Below are 18847 nucleotides of genomic sequence, written 5' to 3'. Positions count from 1 at the left end.
CCTGTAAAAACTACATACATTTGTCTTTTTTTTTTTTAAATGTAGGAAAATAAATTCCCTTCCTCCTTCCTTCTTCAGGGGAAACCATTTACATGTATTTTGATAGTTGAATAAGTAAGCTATGGGTCTTACCTGCATGAGAATCTTACTGATTTTATTGACATGTATATATTCATTTTTCAGTAATAGCCTGTTGAATGTGTAGGTAATGGTTTCTTACAGGAAGTTGAAGCTATCACTCTGGAGCTGGAAGAGCTCAAGAGAGAGCATGCATCCTATAAGCAACAACTTGAAGCTGTAAATGAAGCTATCAAATCCTATGAAGTACAGATTGAAGTAATGGCAGCTGAGGTGGCTAAAAACAAGGTACAGTTTACCGGTACCTTGTACCGGTACCGGTACAGTCTTTACCGTATTAGAGAAATAGCAAGACAAAAACTATGTGGTAATTCAAATAGGCAAAGTGTAAATTAAAAAATGACTACTGAAGGAGTTTGGAATGGTGTGGGATTGATCACTAAAGAGTAGGGAGAATACTAAGTGATCAGAGAAACAGCGGATATGGGGAATAGCCATTACCCCCCAAAGGGCTGAGCAAGTGCATCCATGGAAGGAACTAATTTGGCAAAGAGCCTCATTGTATTTGTAGGGCTGAAAACCAGATCTAGTTAGAGAAGACATAACTGTGGCCCCCTAGTGGTGAAGTTTGCTGACACATGAAGCCATCTATAGGGAAATACCACATGGGATGTCAGGGGAAGTTGGCCCTGTGAACATGCTGCAGAGCCCTGCTCCCCTTTGCCCCTCTGCTGGATGTCAGGTCAGCCATGCGAGCTGCTGGCCCTGGCACTGACAAACTTCCCTTTGAGAAAAGCATGCCAGAACTGGGATGTAAAGCCTCTTTCTACAGTTTCCCTACATTAGCCTTTACTGGTGAGGCTTACTACAGTTGATGCTGGTGGGGGAGAAATGTTCTGATATCAGAAGCGGGGAAGTAAAGGATGGATTTAGGGCTGAGGGGATTTCACATGATATTCTGTCACCCGCAAATTCATAGTGGGTAGGTCTTTATTAGAGATTGTCCGTCATGAATATTGGCTACTACTCTCTTGTCCGCCTTTCTTTGATTTTGACTTTGAATTGTTTTGTTTCATCTTGAGGTATAATTGATAGGTATTAGTTTCAAGGATACAGCCTAATGATTTATTTGTATATATTGCAAAATGACCACCCCAGTCAGTCTAGTTGACATCCACCACCACACAGTTATGAGTTTTTTCCTTTCTGATGAGAACTTTTATGATCTACTCTCTCAGCAACTTTTAAATGTACAGTACAGTATCACTAACGGTAGTCACCATGTTGCTGGATTTTTCAATTATGTTGCTGTTGATACTGTTGGTAAATGATATCCTTGATTTTCATGTTAACTGAATGTAGGTAGTTTTCAAAAAGGGAGTTTCATTCAGTTGATCTTCACTATGGGGTTTTTGCCTGCCTTGTGTCATCTACTTCTATATTTTCTTGTGTGTTTTTCCTTTGAAATGATTGTTTTAATTGCAGCAATATGGTGTTTTGGAAAGTAGGCCTTTCCTGTTCATTCTCTTCATGACTAAATTCAAATTGTTTTGTTTTTAACACCTTGACAAATCAGTAGAATAACAGTTTTTATTCTTTTTTGAAATTAAGAGATCAAAATGCTTCTCGGCTTTGTGTTTTTGTGTTGCTTATTAAATTTTCTAGTTTCTCTTCAGTTTCTATTTTGCCTCCAAAGTAAATTTTAGTTTTTAAAAGTATCTAGTTTTTTTCTGATTTGTCTTAATCTCATATTTTTCATTTTATCCCCCATATTTTCTGCTATCTTTCATGGACATCATGTTATAGGATTTTTAAAAAAATTAGATACATGTTTCTAAAGATAAATGTGAAAATAAATTAGCTATTCCATTCTCAATCTAAATAAAGTCAGTCAGAGCATGTACCTATTTCCATTTCTCTTTATGGAAAAGTATAAAATGGTGGTTCTGCATTCTAATGCAGAAGGCTCTGCATTCTAAATTGTTTACTTTGTTGACAAGAGTATCAAAGGACACTCCCAGGAGACTATGTAAAGAAATTGCCTACTAACTAATTAGACAAAACAAAAATTTCATTTCTGTTCAACCTTAGTGACAGATTTCTTATAAAAAAAGACTAAACTAGTCTAAACTGCAATGCAATTTTTTTTTTTAAAGATTTATTATTTGAGAGAGAGCAAGCATAAGCAGGGGTAGCTGCAGAGGAAAGGGAAAAGCAGGGCTCCCCACGGCTCCCCATTGAGTGGGAAGTCCAATGCAGGCCTTGATCCCAGAACCCTGGGATCAAGACCTGAGCTGAAGGCAGATGCTTAATCTACTTAGCCACTCAGACACCCCTACAATGCAATTTTTAACCTGTAGGCATGAGAGAATCTTCATAAACATGTTTTTTTAGATATGGTGTTAGTTAATAAACTCATGTCTATTATTTTCCCCTTTGGTTAATATCACCAGAATATTTTTCACTTTCTTTTCTTGTTCTTCAAAGGTTTCAAAAAGCTAAAATACCTTTAGGTTTTTATATGAATGCCATGATTTATTTTCCTTCCTCAAAAGACCTCTAATGATACAGATTAAACATTGTAAGGAAATTAAAGCACTTTGAGTACATTCAATAACCTAAGCATAACATTATTTTTGTTGCTCAAAATGATCATTTCCTAATGAGCATGAATAAAAAGTCACTAAATTTTTTGTGTTTTTTTTTTTTTTAAAGATTTTACTTATTTGACAGAGATCACAAGTAGGCAGAGAGGCAGGCAGAGAAAGAGGGGAAAGTAGGCTCCCTGCTGAGCAGAGAACCCATTGTGGGGCTTGGTCCCAGGACCCTGAGATAATGACCTGAGCCGAAGGCAGAGGCCCAACCCACTGAGCCACTCAGGTGCCCTTATTTGTGCATTTCATCTTGAAGAACCATTCTTCCTTAGAGGCTTGTAGCAGGTTGTCCTACTTGGGTTTTTACCTATATATGAGCTGAACTAGGATTTTTTGGTTTAGACATTTCTGAGAGTTCTTTTAAGATCTAGAATGAAGCAAAGGGGTTTCTGGGGGAAGGGTTTGGTGACAGACTGAATTGCAGTTATAATTACCACTTTGGAGATAGAATAGCTTCAACCTTGGGAAGTAGGGGGATAATAAAAGTCAAAGCAAAAAAGTTTTTCTTTGTACCACAGACCTATCTGTTCAAGACAGTTTCTCTTTTATTTTTCTCTTTTGATCCCTGTGCTAGAACCAAACATTATTACTTCAGTTGTCACTGGTAAATATGGCTTATATCTATTGAAGGGAAAAGTAGAAAGCCCCAGCCAACATTCTCCCCCTCCTGGTAAATGATGTATAGGGATCTGTCATATCTTCTTGTTAACTACCAAAAAAATGCCACTATTCTGAGACTTCAAAAGTTAGGTTCCTACAGTCCACCCCCGCCCCCCACGCAAGTTGATCCCAAATAAGCTGTATCCAGTAGAAACTTTTTTGCTTCCAGAATGAACACTGCATCACACTTTATTACTACTGGTGGAACAAATTTTCTCCTGTATGTAAATTAGTCATTTTAACAGGGATATAATATGTAGAGGGTTAAGTGACCATTTGCCTGTAATCACAATCCAAATTACCCAAAAGTTTGTTAGATGATCTTTTAATAAACTAAAAATACATCCATATTACTTTGCAATATGTTGTCTTCAAATTATGTTTCAGGAGTCTGTAAATAAAGCTCAAGAAGAGGTGACCAAGCAAAAAGAAGTGATAACAGCCCAAGACAACGTAATTAAAGCTAAATATGCTGAAGTAGCAACACATAAGGAACAAAACAATGATTCTCAGCTTAAAATTAAGGAACTGGACCACAACATCAGCAAACATAAACGGGAAGCTGAAGATGCTGCTGCAAAGGCATGTTGTGTTGTTTATTTTTACCCATAATCAGATTTTTGCTTCTGAGTTGTTGAAATATTCTGGTAAACTGCTCAATGAAGAATTCAGTGTAAATGGCAGAACTGCTGTGTAACAGAATTTTGATGCTTAAAGCTATTTAAACAGCTTCTCAGCAATGTTCATTTTCACCAAATGGCATAAATATTTTGTTTCTAAATTTCAGGTACTTATCCCTATCTGTAAGATATTTTTACCATATAGTGGTCTCCCATGGAACTGACCATTTTTTAATCCCCAAATATTCATAGAACTATTACTATATTAGTAGTGATAATATATATTATTTACCTTATTTCAAAACGAATTAAAAACTCACCAAAATATATATACAGGCAACTTCTAAAATGAGGACTTAATTGGCTTCCGGATGTCCTTGTGAGGATCAGTACTGTCAGTTTTGCAGCCTCATCTGCAATCTGATGTTCTGCTAAGCACCTATCTTTTGAAGGTTATCTCCGTTTTTTTGGTCACTCGTTAAGTTTCTTCCTTCTATGTAACACAGTGTCTTAAATACTTTAAAGAGAATACATGCTTTTGCAGAAACTCATTACTTGATTAAGAGGCTGCACCCATGAAATCTTAGTAATTCACCTTTCATGTTTTCTGATGAATGTTGAACAGTTTGTTGCCTTTTAAATCTTCTTTAGCACCTTTAAAGTAGAAGAGATTTAACTTCAAAAAAGTCAGAACATACAGAACAGTCACCCCACCCTCTGAAAAAGCCATGTGTGCCTGTTCAGGTTCATGACTTCGTATATTTTTCAGATTTTACTAAAGATTTTATGTATATGACAGAAAGGGATACAGCAAGAGAGGGAACACAAGCAGGGGAGCAGGAGAGGGAGAAACAGGCTCCCTGCTGAGCAGGCAGCCCAGTGTGGGGCTCAATCCCAGGACCCTCGGATCAAGACCTGAGCTGAAGGCGGACACTTAAGGATTGTGCCATCCAGCCACCCCTCATGAATTAGTTTAAAAAATATGTATTTTTTCATAGTCACATCATTAATATCCTCATATTTTGTTATTACTGATTTCCATTAGCCTGGTAGCCTGGTATTAGTGGATTCACTGAAATATTACCAATGTTAATATTACTGTTAATAATTTTTTATAATTGAAAATACCAGTAGTGGTGATTGTTGGGGGATTTTATTTATATTTAAGTTTAAGTTAACTTAAGTTTAAGTTAAGGAAGTGAAAAGGAGATTCACAAGTGGAACTGCTAAAAAGTTAAGGAGTTTTTGAAGTATGTAGTTTATCAAGTATTTATTGCATTCCAATTATTATCAGATAGTAGGCCAGGCACTAAAGATAAGGGTAAGCAACATGTACCCAGAATGCCTTCATAGAGCTTACGGATCAGCAGGGAAGGCAGACTGGAAATGATCATCTTTGGAGCCTGGAGGTGAGACTCTACCCATGGAATTAGTAAGGATAAATAAATTGACAAGAATTAGATTCTACCAACCAACCTTAAACAATTTTAGCAGAAGAATGTTTTCCTTAAGCACTATAATTTAAAATTTTTAACTATTTATAGTATATAAAGTACATTTTTATGCCTTGTCAAAAAGAGTTGCTAAGGGAATAGAGTCAATGTTTAGGGTGGTTTTTTATTTAATAATTCTCAGAATTGTCAGTCAGTCAGAATTAGACTTTCACAAATTTACCAAATCTAAGACTTAAGTAATTCTATAAGAATTTTAACTTTCACAAGTTGTTTCTGAAGCAATTGATTGACTTTAGTAAAATCTGAAGGAGTCTTATCTGGATTATATTTCATTCTAATGGAGGTATTTTACATACGCTTTTTATAAATATGTGTGAGCTGCTGACTCTCTTCTGAGGCTTAAGTTATAGGAAGACCTTTTTTTTGAGCCTATCCTCCAGGTAAAAAATTTCATACTTAGTATAGGTTTACTGTTAACAGTAAACCTCAGTTTTATAAATGAGTCATTAATTTAAAATTACTAAGTACTTAAGCTTTTTTTAAAGATTTATGTGAGAGCGTGAGCACAGGGAGGGGTGAGGGAGAGGGAGAGAATCCTCAAGTTGACTCCCTGCTGAGTTTGGAGGCCAAGACCCTGAAATCATGTCCTGAGTCAAAACCAAGAGACAGAGGCTCAATCAACTGAGCCAGCCAGGCACCCCCAAGAAACTGGTTTTTAAATATCTATTTGTAAAAAATGATAGATGCTTCTATTAACCTCTGTGGCTAGGTCTCTAAAATGCTGAAAGACTATGACTGGATTAATACAGAGAAACACCTCTTTGGGCAACCTAATAGTGCCTATGATTTCAAAACCAACAACCCCAAAGAAGCTGGTCAGAGACTTCAGAAGTTGCAAGAAATGAAGGAGAAACTGGGGAGAAATGTCAACATGAGAGCTATGAATGTTCTGACAGAAGCTGAAGAGCGGGTAAGTCCTTTTCCTTTGACTGGCCATCTGAGTAGCTTTGATGTCTCTCTGAGCCCAGCAGTTGTTACTGGAGGAAATCTTTTTCTTGATGCCCTTCATAGTAAATTAGTTTCTATTTTCCCCTTTTCAGTTCTTTTCTTATTTCATTGTTTTGCATCATCAATTATTTATATATTCTGTTGTATATAACTTTTCTGTTGGTTTTGCCATGAACATATTCTACCCTTTTCTTATTCTTGGTGTAAATAAAAACTATACTTTCTGTTCTGGTTAACTTCTCACTTTCTAACCTTTCTTTCACTTGCCTAGAAAGGGCTTTGGAAAATAAGGTGTACTCTGCTATCTGCCTCCTTACCAGTCATTCTAGCTATTGTCTTCCTTATGACTCTAGGGTATAATAGAATCATTACATAAGTAATGACTAATAGTGTTATATGCATAAGCACTCCTCTACTAATCTGTATGTCCAGCAGCATCTTCTCTTTTTAATGCTCACTTGATAATATTTTCCATCTCCCCACCCTGACAAAAAACTTCTCTAGTCTGCCATGTTAGAAGAGAAATCCACAGGGGAAAGCCGTCTGTATTCTTGGCAGCTCTATAGGAAAGCCCTCTGAGTAATTTTATATTATGCTCTATACCTTCTTTAATTTTGCAAAATTCTGTTAGAGTTTGTATCACAGAGTTATGAGAGGTCTCTTAAAGTGGTAATGCTTATGAACTCAATTACTTTTAAGAAGTTTTGCTATAATGGGGTTTTTTGGTAATCATTATTGACATTAGTATCTACAGATACCAAATAGGCTAATAATGCTCATGTTGTGATCTATCTATAAAATGTTCCAGCTGATTTTTATTTCTCCATTAAAGCTTTGCAATATATGCCATATTTGTGGGAGAAAAATCTTTGGTCTGAATTTGAACTGCCTATCATCATGAAACTTACTTGTTTGCTTTCATTAGATAAGGATAACTGGTCTAATATTTTTAAAAAGAATTCTCCAACTGTCACTTCCTTACCAGAGGGAAAGCTTTATTGTTAAGTAAGATGGCCTTTTTTGTTGTATTTTGTGTCTGTCCAAATAAGAAACTACATGGAGTTATACAAGGAATAAGAGAAAATTGTAGAGAGGTTTTAGGAGCTTGGGCATGAAGCAGAGAGAAAGCAAGGGAGCGAGCAGGACTGACTGGAAGTTTTAAGGAAGAATTTGGAGCCTCCTTTTAGGCTTTGAGGAGAAATGAGTTAAGACTTGTAGAAAGTTTTGCTGCTACTCAAGGTGTAATTATCCCTCTGCAGCCTCCCTCAATTTTTTTTTTTTTGTGAGTTTCTACATTAACCAGGAAAAGACCACTCTGAAGATGCGATGTTTGAGCTGAAATTTGAGGCACCAATTATGTCAGATACAGAGAAAGAGCATTCTGGGAAGAGAGAACAATGCAGGGGCTAGAAGGCTGTAATGAGCTTATTATGTTCAAGGAACCGAAAAAAAGACCAGGATCAGGGCTGGATCAGGGCGAGGAGCGGGATTCCAAAAAGTCAGAGATGGGGCTGAATTATGTAGGACTCATATATCATGATGAGGAATTGAACTTACATGTCACTGCATAGACTGACCTTAAGAGGAAAGCATGCCCGGGCTGCTTTTGAGTTTATACATATGACACACTTCCTTTTTTACCTTGGCTGCTAGAAAGATCTGGTAGAAGTATTAGAGGAATCAAAATAGCTTGTCCTATAAATTCTCAATAATAACAACTAAATTTTACCTATAGGTGATATAGTTATTACTTTCTTCATGATTTGGTTTACATTATGACTCTTAATACAGTTTATTTTTCTGGTAAACAGGAGTATATATTAATATATAAAAATGAAATCTCTTTTCCTGACTGAATTCTAGAATGTAAAGAAAATTTTATACTTTTCCTTTAAGTATGCTTTTTATCTTCCTAGTATAATGACTTGATGAAGAAGAAGAGAATCGTAGAAAATGACAAATCCAAAATCCTTGCAACTATAGAAGACCTTGACCAGAAGAAAAACCAAGCCCTAAATATTGCTTGGCAAAAGGTATTTGAACAAAAAATATTATCACTTATTTTATATGAGGCAAGGATGAAGAATATTGTCAGTTTTATACATGGGGATATTTAAAAAATATTTAATTAATATTTAATTTAAAATGGCTGATTTATGTTTGAATGAGGTACACACTCATGCCTTAGTTAGAACGTTCTAGACTTTTAAATCCATCTGTCCTTTTGGACTTGACTGGTACCAATTTGCAAAGGTAAGTTTATGTCCCTCCATCATACTCTTACTCTGACAGTCGACTTCTCTGGTTCCTAGGTTAAATTTCTAACTTTCTAGATTTCTTTATTTTTCATTCTTAACCTTGTTTCCATGTCTATGTTACTGTCAAAGGAGATACCATTTGTCTGAAACCTTAGATTCTGTCCAATATCTGCCAAACCCCACTGCTTGAAGCTGGAAGCAGTTTCAGTTTTGCACTGGGAAAGCTCTGTTTGTTGGAAAGCACTTCCCAAGGACGGCCCCCTTTGGTTCTAACTTCCTTGGTTTCTCTTGCCCAGGCTGACAGAGGTCAAATAATCCTTCTCAGAACATTTCTCTAACAAGATTGGCATATTCTTTACCAATTACAAGTTATTAATTATTTCATTTCAGAATTTACATAATTCAGAATTTACATAATCATTTACATTTCAGAATTTGTAATTATGCATCCTATACATCTTTAGCAAAGCATTTTGTATGTTAATAATCCTGTAACTGATAGTTAACCATCCATGTTTTACAGATGAAAAAAATCAAAGCTTAGGAAGTTGAAATAGCCTAAGATCATAATGCCCATGGTGGAAAAACTGGAATTCTCTTTTCCTAAAATAGAATCAAAGTTAAAATTGCCTTTAGTTTCTAACTGCCCTTGTTGCCTTTAAAAAATTGGGCAGTAAGCAAGGAAGTTTAGAATTCTTTCACTGGAATTCTTTCACTAGAATTTTTCATTCAGCAAAATCCCAAGTACCTTTTTTTATTTTGTATTATGACAACTTTGGCAGATTTCAGTATTCTAGACTATTATTTCTGCTTCCCTGGCTGCATGTATTTGTCTCCTTTAGGATAATTCCTTAGCCTCTTAGTGGATGTTTTCTTGTATCTATCGTAGCAAAAGACTCAGCCAAGAGACTGCAAACATAGTTACTGTGCATTTTGGTACTTTAACAATTCCGTGCCTCTAGGATTTAATTGCACATCTTGCTTTTTTGCTTTTTTAATTCTGTAATTATCAGAATTCTGAAAACATCATTTTCAGTAATGGCAGCACAATTATCCTTTTCAGTCACCTTGTTTTTACTACTTTATAACTTACTTTCCGTGTTCCATCTCCCTTTGGTGTTTGCTTTTTTAAAATGCATGCAAAAAGTTGGTCCAATTATTCTTGTATAAATGTGGATTTAACACTGGATCTGAAAGGTTTTGTCTCTTGTTTTTTTCCCCATGGTTCCTGGATTTAGTACAAATACAAATTTATCCTTTAAATTGATGTTCCCCCAATTTCCAAGGTTCTCTCAAAGCAGGAAAATTTATTGAGTGCTTATTACATGTCTAGTATTATTCTCATATTTTCTCATTTAATCCTCACAATAACCTATTGAGGTAAGTAGTGTTATTATCAGCATTTTATATTTCCTTCTGGCTTCTAGCACACTGGATTCAGAAAGCCAGAGTAGTTATAGCATTGGCTGTGTTTATTTTTCTGTTTCCTTCTTAACCATATTGGATTTTCAGAATTTGATCACGTTTCACCCTTATATCTGTCAATGAATGTAGTGCATTTTTTTGTCTTGTATAGGGCTGTATTCATTTCTGCCCATTAACTGATATGTTTCTCTTACCCTTTGGAGGAATTTGCCCATGGGATCCATAGTCATGTTCAGGGTTTAGTACTAGTCCACTGTTTTAATCCTCTGTTTAGTGCTTTTCTATTGCCTGGCCAAAAAATTAAAGAAAAAGAACAAAGGTATTCATAAGTACTTTGCTGTCTTTATCATCCCAAAAAAGACAGTGGTCCTCTCCATTGTGATGAACCTCACCTAACTTTAGAAATCTACCCCAGATAAAACTACAACCTATTAACTTGGTGTAGGATGTTACTCAGCATGTATGCAATTGCTCTTAAAACTATATTCCTTAATAAATCTGTATATTCTGATTTTATGTATCTAGATCTCTTCATTAGCACAAATATTCACGCACTTGAATTTGGAGATTTCTCTAGAGAATATGACAGTCAGATTTTCATGGGTTTGTGCCTGTGTATGCACACATGAAAATTTGCTGAATTCTAAGATTATTAGTTGTATATTCAAAGACAAATGACCAAATTCTTAAATCATTGATCAAATGTGTATGCACAAAAATTACCCAGTTACAATTAAATATTGACCCTAAATCTCTAGGTAATCTACTGTGGCTTGATGGAGATAAGTCAAACAGCTTTTTTAGCCTTTTTCTATTGGGGTCCAGTCCTGTTCCTGTCTTTTGACAACTTCTTTGGCTGAGAAGAAGCCTACAGAAAAGGACCATTTGACACCTTGACCAGATCTGGTGGTTTGATTTCATGCCTCTTTTTTTCCTAGACTTCGCCTTGATCTTAGACTTTTTAAGGTTAACTGAAACAAGTTTTATAAGAGAACGTGTTAATGCCAAAAAGCATTTTCTATTTCTGCCTCTCCCAACTGCAGCTTGAGTCTCCTGTCATATAGTTGTGTGTCTCTAAAGATTCCTATAATACAACTTAACAAAAGTCAGAATTTCAGGGTACAGTTAGAAGTATAGCCTTTAGTTCCCATTGGAAGTTAGAGCAGAGTTTAGTAAGTTTTTTCTGTCAAGGGGCAGGTAATAAATATTTCTGGCTTTGTGAGCCATATAGTCTCTGCTGTAATTACTAGACTACTATTTTAGTGCTAACAGCCATAGACAATATATAAATGAATGGGCAGGGCCAGATTTGTCATATGGGCTATAATATGTCAAAACCTGAGTTAGTAACTGATATCTGATATAGATTGAAGATCCACTTACCAACATTTGATTAAACTATTATAGAAGGCTTTCTAAGAATAATCTTTCTTTTTTTTTTTTTTTTTAAATCCAGGTGAACAAGGACTTTGGGTCTATTTTTTCTACTCTTTTGCCTGGTGCTAATGCTATGCTTGCACCACCAGAGGGGCAAACTGTATTGGATGGTCTGGAGTTCAAGGTTGCTTTAGGAAATACTTGGAAAGAAAACCTAACTGAACTTAGTGGTGGTCAGAGGTGAGTAATCCCTTTGCATTATTACAATTTCTCATTCCTCTTACTTTATTATAATCCATCCGCTCAGAGTTAAGCTAAACAAAATTGAAAAATGGTTGGTAATCTTTACATGTAGGATTTAAGAACTTAATTTGTAAGAATGCAGGTTTTTTGTTTGCTTATTTGTTTTTAAGAACTTTTGATAAATATAGTAGGCAACAGGGCACCTGGATAGCTCAGTTGGTTGAGCGTCCAACTCCTGATTTCAGCTCACGTCATGATCTCGGGGTCGTGGGAGTGAGCCTCGAGTTGGGCTCCATGCTCAGCGGGAAGTCTGCTTAAGATTCTCTCCCTCTTCCCCTGCTTGCGTGCATGCGCATGCTCTCTCTGAAATAGATAAGCCTTTAAGATAGTAGGCAACAAAGGAGAAATAAGGATAAGTGATTAGAAAACTAGATAAAATATATGAAAAACGGTTGTTTTTAGACTTTGGGAAATGAATATGATACCTGAGTGCAGTGAAACAAAGTGCTGAGCTCCGTGTTCATCCCAGCTTTCTCTGTAGAAGTTGTTTCTGGTTTGCAAGTGCACACAAAGCCTCACGAAAGTGGTCTCACTAAATTAAAGAAACAGAATTTTGGGAGGCCCCAACTTAGCATTCAGTCTGAACTATCCCTGAGGTGAAAGGAAAACTGCGCACAGCAGAGTGCATCACATACCTTGAAGAAAGCAAGCTGATCCTCATGTACCTTGAGACTAACATAACACAGTATCTGGCATCTGATAAAAAGTACTGGACAGAAATCAAGAAAATGAGGCTCATAGCCTAAAGAAGAAGTATTTGATGGAAAGAGATCTGGAAATGACAGGTGATAAAAATAGAAGACAAGGAAGTTACAGAATTATGTTAATTATTTCCAAGAATTACAGGGATAAAAGAACCTATTAGAATTTCTGGAGATAAAAAATATGCCCAAAAGTCAAAGTTCACCACATGACATTAACAGATTAGACAGTGTAAAAGAAACCTAAATGACTTTGAAGACACAGAAAATAGAAACTATTAAAGCTCAAGTGAGAAACAGAAAACTCTAAAAATAGAGCTTCACTGACTATCAAGGCAGCTAACATACATGTATTTGGAGCTCCAAAAACAGAGGAAGAGGCAAAACAGAAAAATACTTGAAATAGTTACCCCAGATTTTCCCAATTTGATGAGTTATATAAACCCACAATCTTTGTTTCTGTGAATCCCCTGCCCCTTCCCCTCCTCCACACACATACAATAATATAGCAGAGTATGTTATATGAAATTGTGGTTTTTATATGCCAGTGATTAGAAAAATCTTAAAACAGCCAGAGGCAAAGAGACATATTACGTGGCAAGCAATAAAGATAAAAATAACTTCAGGCTTATTGTCAAAAATTATGCAAGCCAGAAATCCGGAACAACATCTAGAAAGTGCTAAAAGAGAAACATGTCAACCAAGAATTCTGTCTGATCAAAGTATTCTTCAAATTGAAGTCTATATATTTTTTTCAGAAAACAAAAGCTGGAGGAGTTTGATCCCAGCAGAACTGTGCAAGTTAAAGTTTTCAGGTGAAAGGAAAAGAATACCAGAAGAAAACTTGGATCTACGTAAAGGAATGAATAGTGTTGAAAATAGCATGTTCTAGGCTTCAGGGAAGTTTTTCTAAGCCTTGCACAGTGATTCAGACAATGAGCATACTAAAGAGAAACTTAGGTCATGTGGCCTAACTCATCACCTGCTGCAGAGAGCCAAATAATTAAAACCTCCTGAAAGAGAAATTGTGGGTATTCACATAATTAAAGATGGTTAGTTACTTTGTATTTTTTCCCTTGAGGATGTGCAATTCTAGTCCTTAAATTGTTCTCACGTGCCCTATAATGCCATCATGTAACTCTTAATGTATGTAGAAAATACTAAGACCTGTTCATTTTTCTTGTGAAAACCTTTGTCATTTTTATGATTAGGATAGTGGTCCCTTGATTTGTTTCATTATGATTAAGATTCCTAAATATTTTAACAGCATAAAACACCTTCTGGTGACTGTTAAAATTGAATTCCGTAGTTCAGATCCCAGTATCTAACTTTTTTTTTTTTTTTGCTGACGTCCTAGAAAATGTTTAGAGGAACACCTAAAATGTATGCTTATTTTATTGGGTCCTGAAAACTATTTCCATAATTAAGATGATATGAAATTATTTCTACATATATACCATTATTTTAGATGTATATCCAGCACAGTAGTTTAACTCTTGGTGAGTTGTTTTGTTTTGTTTTTCCTGAAAGATAAGTTTGAAAGGAAACTCAGCGTCTTAAGCATTTGGCACAGAGAAAGCCAAGGAAAAATAATTTTTAGATTGGTTGAATGACTTCAGCTCCCCTCTATGGTGGTAGATATCAGTCTCACTATTTTTTATTGTACTGTTTCATTTATTGCCTTTGCTAGAAATTTTGGTTTCACCTTAAACATTGAAAAAACCTTTTTTTTTTTAAAGAAAAAAATATAAGAATTATGATTCTTCATGCCAGATTAGAACAAAACCAGGTACAGTTACAGGGAATGGTTAGCTAGAAGAGAACTGAAGAGGACCTATAGAATCTGACTAACTACAAATCTTAAGTAAGGTGTATTATTAGGGTTTTCCGGAGAAACAGAACCAGTAGGATGTGTATGTGTATGAAGAGATTCTTTTTTAATAAGGAATTGGCTCATCTTACTGTGGAGACTGAAAAGTCCCACAATTTACTGTGCACGCTGGAAACCCAGGAGGGCCAGTGGTGTAATTCAGTCTGGGTGTGAAGGCCTGAGAACCAGGAACACTGAGGCTGAATATCCGTGTCCTAGCTCAAGTAATGAGGCAGGAAAGAACAAATTCTTTCCTCTGCCTTTCTTACTATTGAGTCCTTTGGCAGGTAGTATGGTGTCTACCCACATTGGAGAAGGTAAACTGCTTTACTGTGTATTCCAGTTCAGATACAGATTTCACCCAGAAATACCCTCACAGACAAACCGAGAAATGAAGTTTAATCAAATATTTGAGTACTTCGTGATCCAGCTAAGTTGACATACAAAATTAAGCATCACATAGTAATTGTTTGAACTTCTGACTCTGAGAAGTAACGGGCCATAATCTATACAACTTACTCTTATATGGTGCCAATAAAAAATGGATATTGGTGTGTGCATGTGTGTATATGTATACTCCTAACTGCTTGCATAGTGAAAGTTTGAAAGAGGCACCTAAACCTGTTACAGTTTCACCAAGACAATAGCTGTTGTCTTAACCAGTTAGTATATAGCCCTCACTCCCCTGCTACCTAGGCATCTAATAGCAATTGCGGAAGGAAAGAAAATACTTACCATCTTTCCTTAAGGAGAAGTGCCATTTATCCCGATTCTTTGATTGGAAAGAATATAAACCTGTTCAAAATAAAACTCTTTGAAGAGAAGAAAGGAAAAGCTAAAATAAAAGAACCAGTTTAAAAAAACGTTAAGTGTTGACGTTTGAAACTTCAGTTAAGCCTGCACTATTCCATAATAAGAGGATAGCAAATTTGCTTCAGTGTTTTGGTAAACAGTGGTAGAGTCACGTTTTGATAACTTCTCTTTTGGTCTTTTTTGCAGGTCATTAGTAGCTTTGTCATTAATATTGTCCATGCTCCTCTTCAAACCTGCTCCAATTTACATCCTGGATGAGGTGGATGCAGCCTTGGATCTTTCTCACACCCAGAATATTGGACAGATGCTGCGTACTCATTTCACACATTCTCAGGTAAGAACCAGAAAAAAATGTCTCTGTCACAGTTTTAGTATTTGTTCTTCTAAAACTATTCTTTAGTAATGGCCAACACTAAGATATTTAAGGTTGAGAAATATTAAAGCATTGTGTATCTCTTTAAATATATACTGAATATTTACATATACTTCCATTCAAGTGGATATTGAAGGAAAAAAAGGTTTGGTTTCCTATTAAAGAGGGAGCCAGGCATTACCATTGTTGACTGTACCATGAGGGAGAATCTTAAGTTTTTCATAATTTGGAATTAATTGATGGTTAATATTATTTTCTCTAGCTAACTGTCCTAGGATACACAATCAAAGCAAGACTGTTTTAGGAAATCAGAAAATCCTGTGGTACTTGATGGGAGTACTCTTCATTTTTCCTGATGAAAGAGAAGAAAAGAAATAGAGAAAAGCCCCTTTAGGAATAGTTTGTTTTTATGGAACTGTTGCTGCAGGCACTGGGGCTGCCACATATGGTTATACAGATAGTGCAGCGTACAACTCTGGGGGGGGCTTCACTTAACATGGTTCTCACAGACTAGAGTATTATGGTAGTCTCTTTAGCAGGTAACAGTGCATGGCACCTTTTCTTAATTTTGTAAATATTCCATTTGAGAGTGGTAGTGCTTGTAGGAACTTATAGCCTTCTTTGATATTCTTAAAATATCACAGAGAAAGATATTTCACCAGGGCATTTAGAGTTAGCAACAAAACAGTGATGCCAGCTGCAGAGGACAGCAACCAGCAGTCACCAGTAGGAAGTAGTAAACCTGGGTAATGAAGCACTCAGTCAAATTAAGAGACTCTTTAAAACCCAAATATAGAAAGCTAGAATTCATCTAGGTGCCCAGTATTAGAACTATTTTTCACTTGAGGTTGAGGATGGTGCATTTGCTTCGAGCTAAGCTTTGAAAGAAATAACAAAATCAGAATATATCCAGAAAGTTCTTAACCCCAGAATAAAAATAGGAGTGCATTTCTTCACATTACAAAAAGTATCTTTTATGCTTTTTTTTTCCTTTTTCCCTTAAGTTCATTGTGGTGTCACTAAAGGAGGGTATGTTCAACAATGCAAATGTCCTTTTCAAAACCAAGTTTGTGGATGGTGTTTCTACAGTAACCAGATTTACTCAATGTCAAAATGGAAAGATTCCAAAGGAAACCACATCCAAGGCAAAAGGACCCAAATGACCACATCTGGAAGTTAAAAGAACAAATTTACTCCTTCACCTTGACCTATATTTTAAACATAAAGAACTTGGGCTTTACTTATTTATGTAAAAATGTAATGTTGTTACTTAACCCATATTTTCTCTTCCTTTATGTAATCACTTATAAATACGTAGATTCCTCTCAATTAGTTTAACTGTCCTCCAATTACTGGTGATTGTGATTTTATGCATGTCCTCAAATGCTTTTTTATTACAGAATTATATATATATGGAAGCCTGAGATAACCTGGTTGGTGATAAATTCTGTTTGCAAAATCAAAAATACAAAGCAACAGATGAAATTAGGATAAATATAGCTGATAGTCAGCTTTTAATTAATTAATTCCTACGGTAATATTAGTGTGTTTTCTGTTGTTAAGAAAGTCATTTAGGTGAGGAAGACTTACAAAAGCAAGTATCTGGACCAATAGAGGGAACATAAAAGAAGCTATTCGGCATGCACGAGCTGTTTGTGGCTCTTTGAAGGTACAATGCCAGAGCCCTGATTTAGACTCCGTGATTTAGACTTAGCGATGTTTGGTTATCATGTTTCTATATGCTTAGACTAGTATGTGCAATCTTAAGTTTTTAAAGCCTTTACCACTTTTTAATAGAAGCCTGGGAGAAGGTCTTTTCTTTGCATGCTGCCCTCCACCTTTATCTGAAGTCTCCTCATGTTTTCCAAGTCCAATCAATAACAATCTATTGGTGAATGAGAATGTATTTTTTCTTCATTCTGATACATTCATAAATAGATCCGTTTTACCAAAAGAACTCAAAATTTGTTGATTATGTTTTAGTGTCTTCTGCTTTCTAGTTCAAAAGTTTGAATTTCCTTTAAGAACTCAAAAGAAGCACTGCCAGTCACCGTAAGATTACTGTACATAGTTCCTGTTATCTCTAGTTACATCACCAGAATAGTGTCTCTAAACTTCGACTCTTGAAAGCTCTCAAATGATCTAGTCTGATCTTGAGTATGTTATTTTGCCTCACATCTTTCTTGATACTTGAGTCTTAGTTCCTCTGGCTATCCTTCACCTATATATGCTTTTAGTTCTTGGCCTTGGCTTTAACATTTCTCATCCTTCCCTCTCATGTCAGATAATATCCAGGTAACCGATATAATGGGAAACATAAGAAAGGATTGAATCTGGAATTAGTTCTTGTCCACTGTGGGAGGAGAGGGAGATAAAGCTATAAATGCTGAATTATAGGAAGTCTAATACCACATGTAAGAGACAGGAGTTTTTGTTTTTTTTTTATTTACTCTCAAATGTATTGCAGACTGTCTGCCAGGACATTTCTGTCACTTCACACTTGCAGCAAGGTCACGTACCTGTTGACCACAGCCTAATCAGCACTAGCTATTAGTTTTAGTATTTCTGATTTGCTAGTTACAACATGGAACTTGATTGCTGTTTTAAATAGGACTTTATAAATAACTTGTGAGGTTGAATATTTTGCCATATGAACTAATTTTCTTTACGACAAAATTTGTTACCTTGCTTCCCTAATTTTTGTCATATGTAATCTTGCTCTTGGATGAAATTCCTCAAACATTGAATTTTTGTGTCATGTTGTTCATATTCTTTGATTAGAAGAAGACATGAAGGGGGACCGGAGACATTTATTTCTCACATCCTCAATAATAGGAGTAACTAACATTTACTGTGCTCTTTTTTTTTTTTTTCTTAAAGATTTTATTGATTTATTTGACAGAGAGAGATCACAAGTAGGCAGAGAGGCAGAGAGAGAGGAGGAAGCAGGCTCCCTGCTGAGCAGAGAGCCCGATGCGGGGCTTGATCCCAGGACCCTGAGATCATGACCTGAGCCGAAGGCGGAGGCTTAACCCACTGAGCCACCCAGGCGCCCCTACTGTGCTCTTTTATACATCAGATGCTATTCTCACTTGCACATGTTTTCACATTTTAGGTAAGTACTGTTGATCAGCATTATATAATTGAGGAAATTGAATTGAGCAGAGAAGTTAATAAACTTGTCCACAGTTGCAGTACAGTTAGTTTAAAGCAGAGCCACGATACCAATCTTGGCAGCTGGTCTCCAGAATAT

The 18847-nt window shown here is 35.9% G+C and overlaps 1 protein-coding gene across 5 annotated transcripts in view; it reads left to right on the top strand.

The window, feature by feature from the left end:
* The window catches only part of SMC2 (structural maintenance of chromosomes 2), a 61666-nt gene extending 43147 nt beyond the window's left edge, over nucleotides 1–18519 (top strand). For all 5 annotated transcript variants that reach the window (XM_044265230.1, XM_044265232.1, XM_044265229.1 and 2 more), the window contains 7 exons: nucleotides 223–366; nucleotides 3780–3974; nucleotides 6236–6436; nucleotides 8391–8507; nucleotides 11614–11774; nucleotides 15408–15555; nucleotides 16599–18519. In XM_044265230.1, coding sequence (XP_044121165.1) covers nucleotides 223–366; nucleotides 3780–3974; nucleotides 6236–6436; nucleotides 8391–8507; nucleotides 11614–11774; nucleotides 15408–15555; nucleotides 16599–16757 — 1125 coding nt within the window. In that variant the 3' untranslated portion in view covers nucleotides 16758–18519. The remainder of the gene's footprint in view (nucleotides 1–222; nucleotides 367–3779; nucleotides 3975–6235; nucleotides 6437–8390; nucleotides 8508–11613; nucleotides 11775–15407; nucleotides 15556–16598) is intronic.
* Nucleotides 18520–18847: the final 328 nt, after the last annotated feature.

The sequence above is a fragment of the Neovison vison genome, chromosome 9 (genome assembly GCF_020171115.1).
Source record: "Neovison vison isolate M4711 chromosome 9, ASM_NN_V1, whole genome shotgun sequence".
Taxonomy (NCBI): Eukaryota; Metazoa; Chordata; class Mammalia; order Carnivora; family Mustelidae; genus Neogale; species Neogale vison.
Note: the sequence above shows the minus strand (reverse complement) of the source record. Positions and strands in the feature narration are given on the sequence as shown.